Source organism: Mastigoproctus giganteus, chromosome 2 (genome assembly GCF_048544385.1).
Source record: "Mastigoproctus giganteus isolate SK-2022 chromosome 2, ASM4854438v1, whole genome shotgun sequence".
NCBI classification, from domain to species: Eukaryota; Metazoa; Arthropoda; class Arachnida; order Uropygi; family Thelyphonidae; genus Mastigoproctus; species Mastigoproctus giganteus.
In genome coordinates this window covers 89,512,839-89,531,300 of record NC_143576.1, presented here as the reverse complement: position 1 = coordinate 89,531,300, position 18,462 = coordinate 89,512,839, and the positions used below count along the sequence as shown (strand labels likewise).

Here is an 18,462-nt window from a genome sequence, read left to right as displayed (position 1 = left end):
ACCGTAGAATTCGATCGAGAGTTTGGTGGTTTAGATATATATTGCGGAGATTTGTGTTAGTTGCCGCCAGTGAATGCAAGGCAGATATTCAAGCCTCATAAGAATTCCGTCGATGGTGCAATTTTGTCTGTTTGTCTGTTTCTTTCCACTGGTCCAAGTGATGAGACAGAGTGATGTTGTATTCTCCGGCATATTAACTAAAATTGGAAACGGTTAGACGTAGAAGAAAAGAAGTTAATCGACAGTCGATTTAGAACATGAGAATTTGTCATGGAACAAGTACCAATTGCTGTTCGTTTGTTTCCCTTCCTCCCCACACCGGGTGAAAAAGGTCCTGGTTCGAATCCCGTCGATGACGCGAGGAACTTTAGTGGACTTTTTTTCTCTCCGTGACTGAGTTAATCGGTCTCAGGCGTAGATAGCAAGGTTTTTCCCCCAGAAACTGGTTTTTTCGTCCAGCGAACAGGCAAATCGACCAGAGAACACACGCAATTTACAGACAAAATAAATATATGGGTAGATGTAATCATTTACGGGAGACCCTAATATCATAATTTGTTTTGTTCGTCTGCGCGGGGAGCACAGTGGTATCGTCACCGTCCTCCCCACACCGGGTAGAAAAGGCCCATGTTCGAATCCCGTCGATGATGCGAGGAACTTTAATGGGCTTATTTCACCCCGTGTCTGAGTTAGTCGGTTTCAGGGATAGATAGCAAGGTTTTTCTCCCCAGAAACCGGGGTTTTTTCGTCCAGAAAAACAGGCAAATCGACGATAGAACACATGCAATTTACAGACACAAATAGGGGTTAATGTATTTAATTACGGGCAACCCTAAAATAATAATTTGATTTGTTCGTTTGTTTCATCGTAACGACGATGTTGTTCAATATAACGCTCAAGCGTTGGAAGGAAACACCACCATCGATTGAACAGCCGATGATCACTTCACCTGTCACAAGAGTCATGAACAGTTGACTAGTATGCGAACAAACCTCCAAATGAGTATAGCAGAGACCGGAGGTTTGCCATACGTATTGCATCTATCGACTGGAAAACCTTACATGATCACTACAAACATCGATGTTGAAGATGGCTTAGTCAATGGAATAATCGGGACTTTACAGCATGTTGAGATGGAAGAAACAAATCAAAAGATTGTGGTTACATTTCGAAAGCAAGAATATTGGAACTAAGAGTCGTCTCAATTCGCCCGCACATATTGTCGCATCGTGACGTATTAAAATCTGGCTGAACTCCGATTACGAGACGTTCCGTCACAGTATCTTTCAAAAGCAAAATGCTTAAATGCAAAAGAATTCAATTTTCTTTGGTTGAAGCTTGTGCCATGACGGTTCATAAATCTCAGTGTTCATAAATCTCAAAGAAATCGTATTCGATTACGATAATAGTCTGGAACAGCAACTGGTATACGTTGCATTGTCGAGAGTTAGAAGCACCGATGGCCTGTAGATCAGAAATCAGAAAGACGACTTTACATTCTACTATGCTCGCGGTTGTAATGCACCTAAGATGCAAGATCTTCGAACTGAATTGAAACGTTTGAAAAACCATCGTTTGGAAACACTATATAACCGCATTACAATTTTGGGATCAAGTTGCTTCGTCGAGTTTCAGAATGGTATTGTTGAATACACAGTTTGAAACTTCATAGCGAAGAAGACATTGCGACCGATCCAGTTCTCATGGAATCGAATATCTTGGCATTAAATGAAACATGGCTTGAAAATGATGAAAATGTAGATGTTCGAGAATACAAACGTATCACACAATTCAAATGACCTGTGCGATCTGGTGGTGTTGCGATATACAATAAAGCCGAATCGACAATATGTACGCCACATATTCTCATTACCGTGGATGCAGACTGGCTACAGCAAATAACTGATACAGATTATTTTGTGGCGACATTTATGCAGGTGAAGTTAAAATAAATGGACAGAAGACTTTGCTTGTAACATTCTACATCTCACCTAATTCAATTGGAGCAGATTAAAGTTTTCTTAATATCCAATCTAGCGATTTATATGCCAAAGTTTGGAGACGTACCTAAAGTTGTAAGGAAATTCAACTTTCAAAAGATCCCAATAATTTTAGTGGGTGATTTCAACATTGACGTTAAGAAACCTGAAAATGCTCCATTCTTCGACTTCATGGAATCAACATTCGATCTTAAACTCGCATCAGATCCTACAAAATCTACTATGCGTGGTCAATCATGTATCGACTCGGTCTTCAATCGCAATGTTAATAGTTAGTTACCACAAACCTTTATTGTTGATTGTAAATAAAAATACCCAATAAAATAAAACTGATTTTATTAAGCTTAAATTGTATTTTTTCATTTCACAGGACGTTATTCACGGATCCACCTTCGGCTCCATGGAGCCGACATCAATTGTTTTTTTTATATCTTTTTTATACAGAGTTATAATAGCACCTCTTTTTTTTTTTTCAATGCTCAATTCCTTGTTTCTTGCACAGCTAATCACGAAACACACAAAACTTACACCAGACCCTCTTTCTGTATGACGAGGGTTCGATTTTATTAGTTATAGCTCTTACTTCTTAATTTATATTATTGCAAAACACACTAGAATCATCTAAACGTTCAGGAATCTTCTACAATGTTATACCACATTCTGGTATACACCTTCTACACATTTCTGGAGTATTGAATATTCCAAAAAAAATTATTAATAAAAATTGGTAAACGAGTTCGTCCTATTTCAATAAAAACTTTGAAAATTAAGAAAAATTATTATAAATTTTTAGGCGGAAGAGTACAATTGCTGATTAGCCGACAAAGGTTAACTTCAGAATTTAACTCAGACAATTTATTTTGGCAAATCTTTTTTTTTTTTTTAACAAAAGTTTTACGCGCCAGTATAATTGTAAGTTTGCCAGAAGATGACTTTCATCAACCGGTGAAATACCACCACTTTGCTTATTGGAGGCTTGAAGTGGTGAAACCGATGTTTAGTCTCTAGAGCAAAGTTTCCGGCATCCCCCTCCCCCCATACTTCTCCTTCAACCCATGCACGGTACTAAGTACTATAGGTTTTGATACCTTTCGTGTTTGGGGTTTTCATAAAAAAAAAAAATAATAAAAAAAAATAATAAAAATAATAATAAATTCTAAAGCTGTTTGCCGTTCGTGATATGAAAAAACAGATGTGTTGTCCTTGTTCAGTTAAATCGATGACGCAATCAAAATCGCTATAATTTTATCAAAACTTTTCCTCCTCCGCCGTTCTCAGTCTTTTTTAAACCTTGAACACTTGTTTTTAGTTTCCTTAATGCGTGATATGTTTGCTAAACTACATTAAATAGTTTGCAGTTAATTTCTATTAATGCTAAGTCTCCTAACGTTACAGCCACTTAACCCTCATCAGTTTAGCTATATGGGTTTGCCAAAAAACTTCGCATAGAAGCAATTTAGGTACATAAATAGAAAATTTAAGGTGCAATAAGTCGTGGATTGCATATAGAAATCAGTGTTATGGTCTTATCTTGTGAATCCGTTTTTACACGTGGTTGTCCTGATCGTGGTATGCCCTTTAAACTGCCAGTATTGGAAAGCTTTTCAGAACTACCTGGATGCTTTATTTAGTCGTACGTACTTCTAGAAAAATAGACTCAACTCTCAGTAATCTCATTATAGGCATTCGCAACACCTTTGGGCTAAGTTGGCTTCCACCTGACAACGCGTTTCTGCTAACCTCCTATTTCCAGGCCCTCCTTACATATATGATCGTGAAATGTTTATAGCTTCTAATATCCTGTATAGTAATGTATCTACAACACATTGATAGGACTTGTTGTAGTAGGGTTTTAGGAGCATTAGTGACTAAGGCCATATTGCTCCGTGTATACTGTCTGGAAATTTCTTGTGTTTCGAGGTCAGTTTTCTGTTTCCTGGAGAAAAAAACCATGCTACTTCGCCTGAGCCCGACTAACTCAGCCACGTTAAGAAAAAGGCCCATAAAAATTCCTTACATCATCGACGGTACTCGACCTCAGGTCTTTTCCACCCCATGTGGGGGAGACGGCGATTCTACCAACTATGCTAACGAGGAGGGCGTTTATAGGTCTAACGTACAGACATTTGTGTTAAGTAGAGTATATCAATATAGAATATGGCGAAACTTTACAGAGATTATGAGTTGGATTATGCCTTTCAGAGACAGGTTTTTTTGGCAAAAACTGTCTCAGATTGAAAGGCATCACCCAAAAGCTTAAACCATATGCGTTTTCTGGACATTCAGATATTAAGAGACCCTATCCCTAATATAGGATAGATCAGAAACGTATCAACACTGAAGAGATCTCTGATAAATCGCATCGCGTTGGGGTGCAGCTTCGAAGTACCTCGTCTGACATGTTACTGCATATCCAGGATGTGTACAGTTCATTTCATTGTTTCAGTTCGTTCATACATAGCGTTTAAAATCAGTGTTTTTCGATGTACAGTATTGCATTAAAAACGATGACCTTCTGGGGTAAGGCAATTAGCATTTGAAGATGCGACAGTGAGCCATCTACGAGTTTTTGAAATGTCGAATTGTTTTATAGTAGCTTTTCAGGTCTTTTCCTGAGTTAAAATTTCGTCGATTGCGTGAGGAAATTGTGGTTTCACTACATTGCTTAGTTTTTTCTCCAACAAAAAGCAAATTGACCACAAAACACACGCAGTTCACAGACTTTATATACGGCTCATTATGGCCAAAGTTTCTGATGCAACTAAAACCCTACAACCAGGGGCGCGTTATCCAATAGGCAAAAAAAGACATCTGCTTAGGGGCCCCCCGATCAGAAGGGGAGCCCCAAAATCACTGTTTAAAAAACTCATTTTTAAGTGATTTTTATCTGAAACTGACTTTCTACCTGAAGGTCAATGAACTTGAAGATTAATAAAGTAAAACCATTTTTGATGAAATTTTATATTTAGTTCTTCCTTAAATAGATGAGTTAATTGAAAAAGTAAAGACTGCCTTGCATGGAACCAGCGCCCCTGACAGCGTTATGCGTTCGATATGGGGTGTTCCCACATAGAACGCAGGTGACCGCTTATCAGGAACCAGCAGCGAAATGCAGCTAAAGCTTCCTCACAGGCTATGATCATAATTGAAAGTGGAAGAGAAAAATATTTTTGCGAACGAATTTTAAAATCTTTAAAATAAAGATTCTAATTTACAACGTGCTGTAAATCTTTTAAAATCATTGTCATTATATACGGTGGCGGACAAAAAAAACTGCATCACCTTAAAAAAAAAAGTAACATTTGTGGTGAAATGTATAAGATATTGTTTGATTACAGTCATTTTGTTTGTCACAAAGCAAAGGTATAGCGTCAGGTAACGCTTCTATTGCAACATAATTTGTTTTGTTGTCACAATAAAATAAAATTGAAAATGTTCTTTATTAGTTTTTTCTTTATATGGGGCCCCCAAACTCCATTTTGCCTTGGGTTCCATAAGGGTATGATGCGCCCCTGCCTACAACAACCAACTAGGTCTTTTCCACCGGTATGGGGAAGACAGTCGCGCAGTTACCCACAACTGTAGTTTAGTTTTCCACGAATCTCGATATCTTTTAATTATTTACTCGTATTCAACTGCTGTTGAGTGGTATGCAGAATTTAAAAAGTAACAGTGCATTATGTGGGAGATACCGATTTCAGGAAGGGTTCATCACTCGTTAGTTCTATGAATTACTGATAGAACTCACGGATGATGACATGAAATAATCATCGAAATGAGTATCCAGTGTGTTTGAATATTTGCAATAGTACAAGGATGAGTCATACGAACGATAATTGTATTATTACCAATAATTGGTATACTTTTTTCAAAAAAACCTTCACGCTTTTGGCACGCATTCAGTGCCCAAGCTCTTGATGATACGCCACTGTTTTATTCTTTGTTCTTAGATTCCTTTTGGTTGCTGTTGTCACCGTTTATCATCTGTGTGGAATGGAGTCTTCCAAAAACATGAAAACCGCAGAGCGACAAGTCCGATTCTTCGAATGACTGAGCATCCTCCGAAGAGCGGCAAGTCCGATTCTTCGGAGGATGCTCAGTCATTTCTCAGCATAGTTTCTACACCGTTTTCTTAGTGTGCTGAGCTATGTGTGGTCGTAGGTTGTCCTATAATAAAAGGACGCTGTCAGTCAAGCGTCGAGGTCTCTTGTTTTTGATAGCACAACTTTAAGTGTTCGTGCGTAATTTTATGAGTTAACTGGAGTTAATTTTATGAGTTAGATGCTCTGACAATGAAATGGCAGAGCAGCTGTAACTGTGAATGTATTGAAGATAAACATAAGCATAACTTACCTGCTTCTTTTACCTACCTTTTCTTTTAAAAGTCCTCAATTTCGTCGGCTGCAGTAATTACCATGTTTTTACTGGATGCTGTTTACCTGCTTTCTGACTTAAAGTGCCTGCATCATCTCTTATTGCCGACTCGCGTTTTTGTCATGAGAACTTGGATTTATCACCTCTTGATAACCCATGAAACTCGTCAGAAATTGTTTTAATTATTAATAACAAATGAATTTTACATAACAGCATTGCAACCATTTGGTACGCTTGCCATACAATTTATTTATTTTTTTTTTTTTAATTTAATTTTATTTCAATTTCTATTATTATTTTTTTATTTATCTGCTGGTACCACCAGTTTGGGCTCCCAATGGTACGGGATTTGCTGGCATCCACTGGAATTGATTCTTCCTCCAGTGGATGCGGGATTCTTACCTTGTCACTTTCGTTTGACAGTACGCGTATTGTTGTGGCCCGCTTCCTCGTGGTGTGGACGGGTACTAGGGAGCAGCCATCCTGGTGATCGCTGCTCTCTAGTAGCAAAGTGGCCAGATACAAAAAAATAACAGAAAAAGACACACACTTCGCAGACATACACCATACTTGTATCTGGCCATTTCACAGAGCTCTGACTCATTACAGTATACCATGGCGGAGTTGAACTAACGTTTAGGTGCCGCCGTACGTAAGACACAACACATGTCCACATGTCGAACTATCGGTCTGTTGAATTGGCGGCATTTCGAATGAGGAGGTTCTGCTCTGTTCAGCGTTTCAATTTGAACTAAACCTCAAATGACAAACAGGAGTGTCGAGACCCAGCACTGGCTGTGGGATATACAAGCTTACTACATCGGACTACCTTTCCCCATTAGGGTCCCGAATTCCAATTTCGAGCCACCTCGTGGGTAGCTGATTGCCTGTCTTTTTTCCTAGACGCTTCTAGTGGCGAGTTACAAAGGCGAATAACTGTTATTAATCAGTATAGGCTGGAATACGATGTTACCTTTGAGCTTTCCGGGTTTATCAGTCCACACAGTATGCAAATCGGACCGTGGATACGCACTTATACAAGCGTAATACATACAACAAACTATAGGAACTAACATAGCTTATGAACTAGAGCATTGGGGGCAAAGAAGTCGGTGCGACAAAAAATATCCAAACAGTCAACCAACCTAATCTTGTTCAAAGCACATAATACACGGAGCATTTCGGATATCATATTAATCCCAACGGAAACGAATTGCAAGTGTCGCAGAAGTACTAATATTTATATAAACTGTAACGCAAAGGTTAGTGCAATAGCATCATGTTTTTACGTAAGTGAATCACTGAAGTGGTGAAAATGGCATCGTTTTTATGATATCTCATAAAATATCAGGCAACACGTTGTGAATACCTTCACAACGTGTTGCCTGATATTGCATTACCTCGAATAAGCAACGTTTCACCAGTGGAGAAGACTATAGTTGCTTATTCTCAGTGGATACCACAACCCAGACTGCCGTTTAAAGGCTATTTGGCCTATCATCGCTGGGCGGGTAGAAAGGTATGAAGTTGTGAAGGTATTCACATATCAGATATGATAAAAACAATGCCTTTTTCACCAATTCAGTGATTCACTTACGTAAAAACATGATGCTATTGCACTAAGCTTTGCGTGAGTGAGTGAATTTCTCGTAAGTTGAGGCTATAGCCCTTCCAAATTTTTTCAGTTATATAAACTGTATACTGTTGAATGAATGAATCAGCAAAACGGTTCCTATTGGAGATAAGAGTAATCTGCATGGGCACCTTGATGATCCTCACAAAGTCTGTTGTGTTCTGTGTGAGAACAACTGCGAATCTTCCAAAAGCTTAGGCTACTTGCATTCTACAGAAAGAAAACCTAAATCAGATGCCTTCTGTACTGCGTTGTACTAGAAATGAACGATGAATAGACATTTAAAAAAAAATGGCTGGAACTTAACTTTCGGACACCAGTGTAATTTTTTTTCCTTTATGGTTAATCCCAAGCACAAAACGTATTAGAACCTACATATACTGTATATGTTATTACCATGTTGCTCTTTAATTTATTCGCTTACCTCTGTGTCCCGTGGCAGAGAGAAAAACGATCCAGCTAACTCCAAGAGTCCACAGAGTCCGACGGAAAGCAGCAAATGAACCGCTCAGTACTGATTCGATGTTTTCCTCACTATTCCACCGGATAATACCAAAGACAGCTGTCGATGTACAGGTAAGAGCTACCAACCATCCAAGATATATGAGTGGCTGTGTGTGGGTGCGAAAAGAGAAAACGGAGAAACTTCAGAGTTTAATATTATATTGAGCTGGTCTTTAAATATTCGATCAAAATTAAGTAAAATAAAATTTCAATTAAATTAAAATTTGGTAAATACCCTCTTATAAACCTTCCTAAACAACATTAAAATTTCACAAACTTCCCAGTCGAACTTTCTTGCCTGTCTTGAAAAAACTTACCCCAATTGTGGCTTTCGATGTTTTATCCAGCAATATAAAATTATAGTGAGTGCAGATATTGGGAGAGAAAACTCAATTTCATCTCACAATGCTGCGATTTGCTATATTAACTTATCTGCCTCGGACCAATAAATTTATTGTTCCAGAATTTAAGCAGTGAGATGAAAGACAAGGTAAGCGTTTATTTTCTTTTGAAGGGAATGGCTGTCCTCCGTACAACTTCGTCCTCATGATATATCCCCGTCTGCCAATTATTTGAAGAGGTCTCGATTCGATTATTCCCATCGATGGAGTGCTCATAGGTAGCACAGTTGGTATAATCACCGGCCTCCCTTTCACTGGGTGGAAATGATCTGAATGGCGAAACGAATTTAATGGACCTTTTTCGCAACGTGAGGCGGGGACAGCATGGTTTTTCTCCCGGAAACTCGGATTTTTCGCCTAGCAAACAGCAAATGAGCCACAAAACACACGCTCGCAATTTACAGACATTTTATATATGGCGGATTATGGTCAAAGTCGCCGACACACCTAGAACTCTATAACAACCAACCAACCCGTCGATCACTGGAGAAAGGCCTGACGAAGCCGAGTGGTCAGGAGCGAGAGTGCAGTAGCACACGCTCTTTGAGTGCACTGTAGTTCAAGCCCGTGACTGCCAAATACGATTAACAATTGTGTTTATTATTTATTGTAAACGCCTGTGACCTGATGGTCTGCAGAGTATAAACAAGAAAAAAATATTGAAAAATGCAAGGAGTAGCCCAAAATTTTTGATCTGCGCTTTATAGATGTTGATGATTTTATATTTCATCTAAACTACGAGTATTTCAGTAGAACTTCAAAAATCAGACACTTGAATATTTCTCAAAGGGTAGTGGACTGTACAAGGCAGAGGGGGGAAACAGGATAGCCAGGTTTAAATAAAAGCACCCGAAGTGCCGGATTTATGCATTATGTTCCATTAATAATTTCAAAAACCATCTTCCTTCTGTTTTTCATACTTCCTAAATTGTGTCATTTGTATTATGTACAGATGATTCAAAAAGGACTTTACAATTTTGTAAGTGTGTAGAAATTTATTGAGGAGACCTATATAATTTATTGAACTGCCATATTGTAGCAAAAACATCAAGTTTTACTGACTTAGTGCCGAATTTCGTCACCGCGAGCACAAGCGGTTTGCATTTCAAAAATGGCTACTTTCACGGGACTACGTTCACATTTTATGTTAGCGGCAGGGTTAACACCCACAACTGCAGGATTTGGGCCGGCGAAAATCCGTATGCACATCTGGAACATGTTCGTGACAGCCCAAAGGTGAATGTCTTTAGCCCCCTCAGCAAAGTAAAAGTTTACAGACCCTTCTTTTTCCATGAGACAACCATCAACAGTATCGTGTATCTGGATATGCTGGAAAATTTTCTCATTCCACAGTTCGACGAAGATGACCACGAAGGACGCTTTCATTTTCAGCAAGACGGAGCACCTCCTTACTACCTGACGGAGGTAAGGGAATTCCTCAATAACCGTTTCCCAGGTCGGTGGATTGGTCGAGCAGGGCCACCTTGTTCCCCAGATTTGACACCACTAGACTTTTTTCTATGGAGTTTCATTAAAGATCGAGTGTTTGTTCCATCCATACCTACCAGTCTTGCCAAGCTCAAAACTAAAATCAACGCCGCAGTTACAGAAGTTACCCCTCGTTTGGGAGGAAATTGAGTTCAGATGGGATGTCTGCGTATTACCAATGGCAGTCACATCGAACCAAAACTGTTCTACGTAAAACTTGATGTTTTTTGCCACAATATAACAGTTCATTAAATTATATGTCTCCTGAATAAATTTCTATACACTTACGAAGTTGTAAAATCCTTTTTGAACCACCCTGTATTTGCAATGTGCAAAATCACTCGTTCTGAGAGACATTCAGTATTAGTTCTAAGTATAGTACTGTACTGGTACAGTACGTTGTATGTATTTAGTTTATAAGATGATCCGATTGTTGAAATCATATCATACTGTTTATACGTCATACTAAAAAAAAAAATTGGACAATCGCAACACCTATACCGAAGGCAAAATTCTAAACTGCGACCTTTTTGTTTCTTAGGCAAATACGTTACCCACTGGACCACTCCGGCAAATTTTGGCTTCATGCTGGCGACTGTTGCTCTGAGCTGCTGTATTGTGATAAAAATAACGATTTACACCTCTGATTCACTTAAGCTATGTGCATAATCCTTACACAACGGAAATTTTTAAAATTCCGGAATGTGCTAGGTCCCGGTGATACAGGATTTATGAGGCTTTACTATATACCTAAAACTAAGTTTTTCAGAAGTTTTCAACAGAAATGTCATCACCGGAGAGCGTGATTCATTCAATAAACCCTGTCTTTTCAGTTAATTAGATTCAATTATCAATAGTAAGAACCTGAATTTCGCAGAAAAGTGAAGTGTGCGTGCGTGAGTGAGCTAAGTGTTTATGTGTACACACACATGCATCATTTATAACAGTGCATCTGCAGCTAACTTTGTGTCGCTTCAATTATGTCACTGACATTTTTATAGCTGATATATCAGCGAAAGCAGAACAGTCCCCACGATCGAAATGGAACTCAATAAAGTGTACGAATTTTATTTAATTTCCACATTTCAGTTTAACTTCGTCCCTTTAATTTCAATTTGATCTCGTCCCTATACGTATACCTCTGGCAACTTATAAGGCGCACTTCCTCTCCAGGAAGTGCGCCTTATAAGTTGCGTATAAGATCCTGCCGGAGGCAGGAGTTGACTCAAAACAATTTAGGCTAATCAGTTTCTTCCTCAAAAATTACCCACTTTTCTATTCAGTTACAACCTTTAATGCATTTATATCTCTTTACTTTCTGTATTTTACAGCCTAAATATATTTAATTTTTATTATTCATTTATTTTTATTATTCAAATAAATGCATTACTAATATTTTAAGTAAAATCCTTTAGAAAAATAAAAGATAATTTTCTGGGAAAGAGGAAGTGTGAGAATTTTAGATCAGAAGAGGAGGGATATTATATTAAGAACAACTGATCTACACTTTTGTACCTCCATTATGACCATTCCCATCCATAATGGGCTATGCCCATTATGGATGGGAATATATTATGGATGGGGATGAGAATCCATCCATAATAGCTCTCCAGTATAAAAAGCTGGATACATTCGTACACTAGAACAGTAATAATTTGCATCTAGTGGTGCAAGTCAACGTAATAAAGTAGCAGTAATGGGACGTAGTAATGATATCAAAAGGGTATGATTGTGCGTCGGATGCTTCCATATCGGAAACGGTATGTCTTGTCGGTTGCTCATGGTCCACTCTGGTTAAAATGTACAAAAAGAATGGTGTCGAACGGGTCAAACCACCTCTGGCTGTTATCCATGCGAACGATGGCCTAACACGGTATTAAGTAGGTGGTCATATTTCAGTGATCACTGAGTGTACACACAGGTTCTTTGTTGCGTCACTCAGGTTAGAATCTTGGTACCGTACTAGCGTGAAAATATAGTATTCAGTGGTTGAATTATGCTCTCTCAGTGCAGACAGTTCTTGTTGCAGTGAACTTTTTCTTGCAAACTTGTCTCCTAAAAAAAAAAAAGATACGGGTTACATAATTTGTATTGTAATAAGCACTATTGCGTTAACTGACTTATTCTCTAGTTTACGATTACAGGAATGTCTTGCTTCCAGTAAAATGCATGCGTGAAGACCACAAAAAATAAATTATTGTACCACAAAATAATAATATGAATCAGTTTTTATATAGGTACGACGTTTAAAATTTCAAAATTCACAGACATTGAATGGAAAGTCATATTATTAATATCAGTGATTTGATTTTTTTTAATGACATCAATGCTTACCGTAGATATTTTAATCCCTGGCTTTCTTATGACGACGTAACCCAATATCAGTCCAATACAGTACGGCGCAATATAAGGATACGGTTTTTCAAACAGCATATCATTTAGTTGTCTTCTTTGCCTTTAAAGTAAAACTCAATGATTTCAGTTTTTTATTTATTCAAAGCTCTTTTACAGTATAATTAGCAAATATCTACCAAATGTTATTCTGAACAAAGTAATGATTCTGAATATGGCAACTAACTACTGTACATGGAATCGGATAATTTTTTTTTTTTTTTTATTTATACTCCGGCACAGCCACACGTCAGAGGGATTTACAGCAAATCATGAACAACCGTAGTATGAGCAGTCCAAAGCCACTAGCACTCACTACAGCCATGAAAAATAAACTGTAAAACTAATATGAAGGGTTGTAATAAAGAAATGGCTGCGAACGTAAGTGGCTACATACGTAATATCCAAACACGCCCTCATAAGATACTATAAGTAATATAGCGGCAATATGGAACAATTTCTGATAAAAAGAGCGAAGAAACAAATAAATAAACGAGGACAGAAGTAAAAAAGGAAGGAGAATGAAAAGAATATATACGAGTATCTAAAAAAAATTGAAAATATGAAATGTAAGGCAAAAACAGCCAAAGTTATAAGCCAATAAAAATAAATTTAGACTGACGCTACGTGACTGCGTCGTGGCCAAAAAAAAAGTGTGAAATATTACAAATATTATACAATAAACCAACCCCCAAAATAAAAATAAATATAGGAAAAGCAAAGCAAGGAACAAATAATTGTTCGGCAAAAAAAAAAAAAAAAAATTCGCTCCCTCTTAAAATTCAGGGTGATTCTTGTAGATTTGACGTTGCTGAATTCAAATATGGCAACCATATTTGAATGAATTAAAGCCTAATTTTCTAGTAAAAAAGATTTCATATATTTTAATAAAATGTTACATAATCACTAAATATTGAACAATGGATCTGTTAACCTTATTCTACTTACATAAATGTTTATCTGATAACAAAACACTTATTTTGTAAATTTTTGCCTTTTCTAATCGTCCATTGGTGCTCCGTACGAGATTCTAATAGTAGTCTGCCAACATATTTGGACTCCATTTAACCTGGTATCTTTTTTTCTATTTGAGAAATATCTTGCGAAACCTTTCACCATGTTCGTCGGAGACTACTCCCAAGTTTTAAAGAAAAAAGTGTAAATGGGAATGTAGGAAATGAAGCTTTAACGAGAGGTCTTGATTTTCGGTCATTAACCTACAATATTTGCATATTGAGGATGATGAGAACTTTTTAAGCACATATCTGAGTTTTTGAACATATTGCCTACGAGAATCTGCCGAAATTATTTCGGGCAGGAAATTGATACCGACCAGTTATAGACGACCGTTGCATCCATTGGAGGTGAGCGCTTAAGCTTTGCTGTATTTTCAATTACTGCATTAGGGTCTTCGTGAAGTGATACAGTATTATTGCTTTGGCAGGCTGGCTTTCAGTGAATGTCTGTCGTCAGGCGCAGTAATTTGCATTACAGTCTAAATGCAGTAATATTGGAAGCTGTTATATCCAGGGGACCCATCTGACGAGATTGGATGCAACGGTCGTCCATTATTTGTACCTTGCTTTGTTTCCTATATCTATTTTTTTTTTCTTTTGTGGTTGGTTTTATCGTATCATAGTTGTGACTTTTCACACCTTTTTGGCATCGGCGCGGTCAGGTGGCTCCGATATAAATTTATTATTTATTGGCTTATAACTTTGGCTATATATTTTCAAAATTTTTTAAGATACATATTCCTTCCTTTTCTACTTCTGTCCTCGTATATTTATTTCTTTCGTCGTTCTTTTTTCCAAATTGTTTCCATATCTCTCTCTCTCTCTCTCTCTATATATATATATATATATATATACACACTGAGTGATCACTGAATTATGACCACCCCTATGAAAACTGAATGCGACCCGTTGACCACGTGAGGTATGAGAATGCGCAGTTCGTCGACCTATATAGCATAGATAAGGTTTCAGTAGGTAGTAAATGTGTGTGTGTGATGGGCAGAAGGAAGGATTTATCGGACGTTGATAAAGGACAGATTGTGGATGCTCAACGAGCTGGTGCCTGGATTTCTCAAACGGCTGAACTGGTGGGGTGTTCGAGAACAGCCGTGATTAAAGTGTACCAGATCTGGAATCAAAATGGTCAAACAATGACCCAACGGCAAACCTGCAAAGGTCAGCGAAAGGTTGATGTTAGAGGTGAGCGCCAGGTCTGACGACTTATACAGGCGGACAGGCGCAGTACTATTGAAGAGTTAACTATCCAATACAACAAGGGCCAACCCGGAACAATATCTGGCATGACCATGCGTCGCACGCTCGCACGTATGGGCTATACCAGCAGATGACCCCTACGGCATCCTCTCCTAACCAAGGTTCATCAACATAAAAGACTCGCCTGGTGCAAACAGCATGCAAGTTGGACTTAAAAGACTGGAAGAAGGTGTGCTGGTCGAACGAGTCACGTTATTTACTCCACACCGTGGATGGTCGTTTACGGATTTGGCGTCAACAACATGGGCTCTTAATCCATCATGTATGGTATCAAAACTGCAGGCCGGTGGAGGCGGTTGTATGGTGTGGGCATGTTTCACTGGCAGGAACTTGGATTCCTGGTGCATATGTATCAGTAGACTCAGACAACGTATTAGTGGTCTCAGCTATTGTTAACTGCTTGCTGACTGTGTACACCCCGCTATGTTACACTTTTTTCCCCAATGGCGATGGTGTCTTCCACTATGACAATGCGCCGAGCCATCGGGCACTTGTTGTGCAGGGATGGCTTGAGGAACACAGTTCTGACTTCCAGCATATCGATTGGCCACCGAACTCCACCGATATCAATCAATCCCATAGAGCACTTGTGGGACACTGTGGAAAGGCATATCAGGCGTCTGGATACACCAGTCACCTCCATACCTGCATTACTGACCTCATTACACACAGCTTGGTTGGCCATACCTTCCGAACGCTTCCGACATCTTGTTGAATCAATGCCACGTCGGATAGCTGCTGTACTGAAGGCAAAAGGAGGACCTGCGAAGTATTAGGTATGTGATCATAATTCAGTGACACTCAGTCTCTCTCTCTCTCTCTCTATATATATACACACACACACTGAGTTTTTATATATATATATATATATACACACACACTGAGTTTTTATATATATATATATATATATATATACAGGGTGTTTCAGTTAAACGTTTCAGAACTTCTAAGAGGGGTAGGGTACATCCTGACAACTCGAAATCATATAGCAATGTGGGGTCGGAAATGCTTTCCTGAAGCGGTGTTGTACACAGAAGCACCATAAAGAAAAGAGACCGTAAGTGAGAAATCGTTTTAATAATACATGAAAAGAAGCAAAAGGTACATGGATTAAAGTAAGTGTTCGAAGTTTCTTCCACGGGCTACAATGCACGCCTCACATCTCCGACGCATGGACATCCGAACATTCTGGAATACTCCAGGCGAATTTCGAATTTCTTCGGCAGCTACTGCGATTCTTGCAACCAGCTCCTCAGCATTGTCAACAGGGGTGTCATAAACTAGCGATTTCATATGACCCCAGAAATAAAAATCAAGACATGATAGGTCGGGTGACCGAGCAGGCCAACGCACGGGACCACCACGTCCGATCCACTGTTGACCAAATGTGACATCCAGGTAGTTACGAACATCTCCGCTATAATGGGCAGGGGCTCCATCGTGTTGGAACCACATTGTTTGTTGCGTCGATGCAGAAATCTGTTCATCTTTCAAAAGTTGTGGCAATACTTGCTGCAGAAAGATCAAGTAGATAGGTCCGGTTAGATGACACGGTTACAGGTAAGGTCCGATGAGGTGATCTCGCAGGCCAACGCACGGGACGTGGTGGTCCCGTGCGTTGGCCTGCTCGGTCACCCGACCTATCATGTCTTGATTTTTATTTCTGGGGTCATATGAAATCGCTAGTTTATGACACCCCTGTTGACAATGCTGAGGAGCTGGTTGCAAGAATCGCAGTAGCTGCCGAAGAAATTCGAAATTCGCCTGGAGTATTCCAGAATGTTCGGATGTCCATGCGTCGGAGATGTGAGGCGTGCATTGTAGCCCGTGGAAGAAACTTCGAACACTTACTTTAATCCATGTACCTTTTGTTTCTTTTCATGTATTATTAAAACGATTTCTCACTTACGGTCTCTTTTCTTTATGGTGCTTCTGTGTACAACACCGCTTCAGGAAAGCATTTCCGACCCCACATTGCTATATGATTTCGAGTTGTCAGGATGTACCCTACCCCTCTTAGAAGTTCTGAAACGTTTAACTGAAACACCCTGTATATATAAACTAAAATATAATATATGCTAGTAGCATGGCATACAGTAGAGTGAAAATGAACTTAACCTAACAAAATAACAAAAATAGGGGGGGGGTGGAGGAAGGAATTAAAGATGATGGTAATATTGAAGCAACGTTCCTAAAATAATTTAGACAATTCAAAAGAAATTTAGTGGTGTCCCCTAATAGGCAGCGGTTTCCGAATTATGTGAAATTTCACTAAGGTGGAAACGTGGACTAACAACATTACGTGACCAAATAAACTGAAAATAATAATTAAAAAAATAAAATAAAATAGACTGACCATTATGCCCCATCTCGACGGAGGACCACGAGGCCAATAACAGTTAGGGAACCATTGCATTTCGAACGCTAAACAAATCCATGCAACGACGGAATAATACTAACATCAAACCGCTGATGCAATAGATTTGCATATCGGTGGTCCTTATGCAGGAAAAAATTGACTATTATTGGCCTCGTGTCTGGCTATTTAGCTAATGGGAGGCGAAGTTAGGAAGGTACTAGGATAATAATAGACACTCCTGCTCTTGTATTGCACTAATAGATCAGAGTGTTGAAGAATTTTAGGGGTAGCAAAGTGAAAAGAATGTGATTGAAGAATATAATACGTAGATTTGTGTGTGTATATATATATGAATAGCTACCAATTGAAAAGAAAACCAGTCGCGAAACTTTTGGGACATTCTTTTATATATATACACATGTGTGTATATACTGTATATTGTTATCAGTGTATTATGTGGAGGTGCTGAATTGTCAGGTGTAATTGCCATGGAAAAATTGAGAAAACATGCGTGGTAAAAACAGATTACCTGAAACAAAATGAAATTAAAGTTTAACATAGAAATAAATAATAGTACCGAAAGCCGTGGGTCCTGGGACTTTAACTACTTCGTCAATAGGGTCAGCAGCGAAAATCGTAGGAGCCACTGCAATAAGCCGGGGCTCTGTATCTGTTATGACGTACACGTTAAAATATATGCATATTAAAAAGATACGTACTCTCCATCTATTTGTGCGAAAAGAACTGCTGGCGGTAATTTCTTCGACTCTGTAAAGACTCCTATTCCAATAATGGAAGCTCCAATTAAGAGAATATTTATGGCTATTCCAACTGCTGATCGCCTGTATGTAAATAATAATAAAAATATAGCATTCTGTATTAAATCAAGATCAGTTCAAGGAAAATTCTAGACAGTGCTAGACAATAAAAGGTAATTTATAAGAATTGGCGGTATAACTATTATTTACTTTGCACGTTAGAATAGATACAGCAAAACAAGAACAGTTCAATCTTTGCGAA

At 38.6% G+C, this 18,462-nt stretch overlaps 1 protein-coding gene across 1 annotated transcript in view; it reads right to left on the bottom strand.

The window, feature by feature from the left end:
• Positions 1–18,462, bottom strand: part of LOC150089404 (nose resistant to fluoxetine protein 6-like) — a 142,185-nt gene that overhangs the window by 26,894 nt on the left and 96,829 nt on the right. Inside the window, exons 11-13 of the mRNA XM_090389431.1 lie at positions 18,162–18,284; positions 12,736–12,856; positions 8,433–8,619 (exon numbers count right to left, since the gene is read on the bottom strand). Of these exons, the coding sequence (XP_090245557.1) occupies positions 8,433–8,619; positions 12,736–12,856; positions 18,162–18,284 (431 nt within the window). The remainder of the gene's footprint in view (positions 1–8,432; positions 8,620–12,735; positions 12,857–18,161; positions 18,285–18,462) is intronic.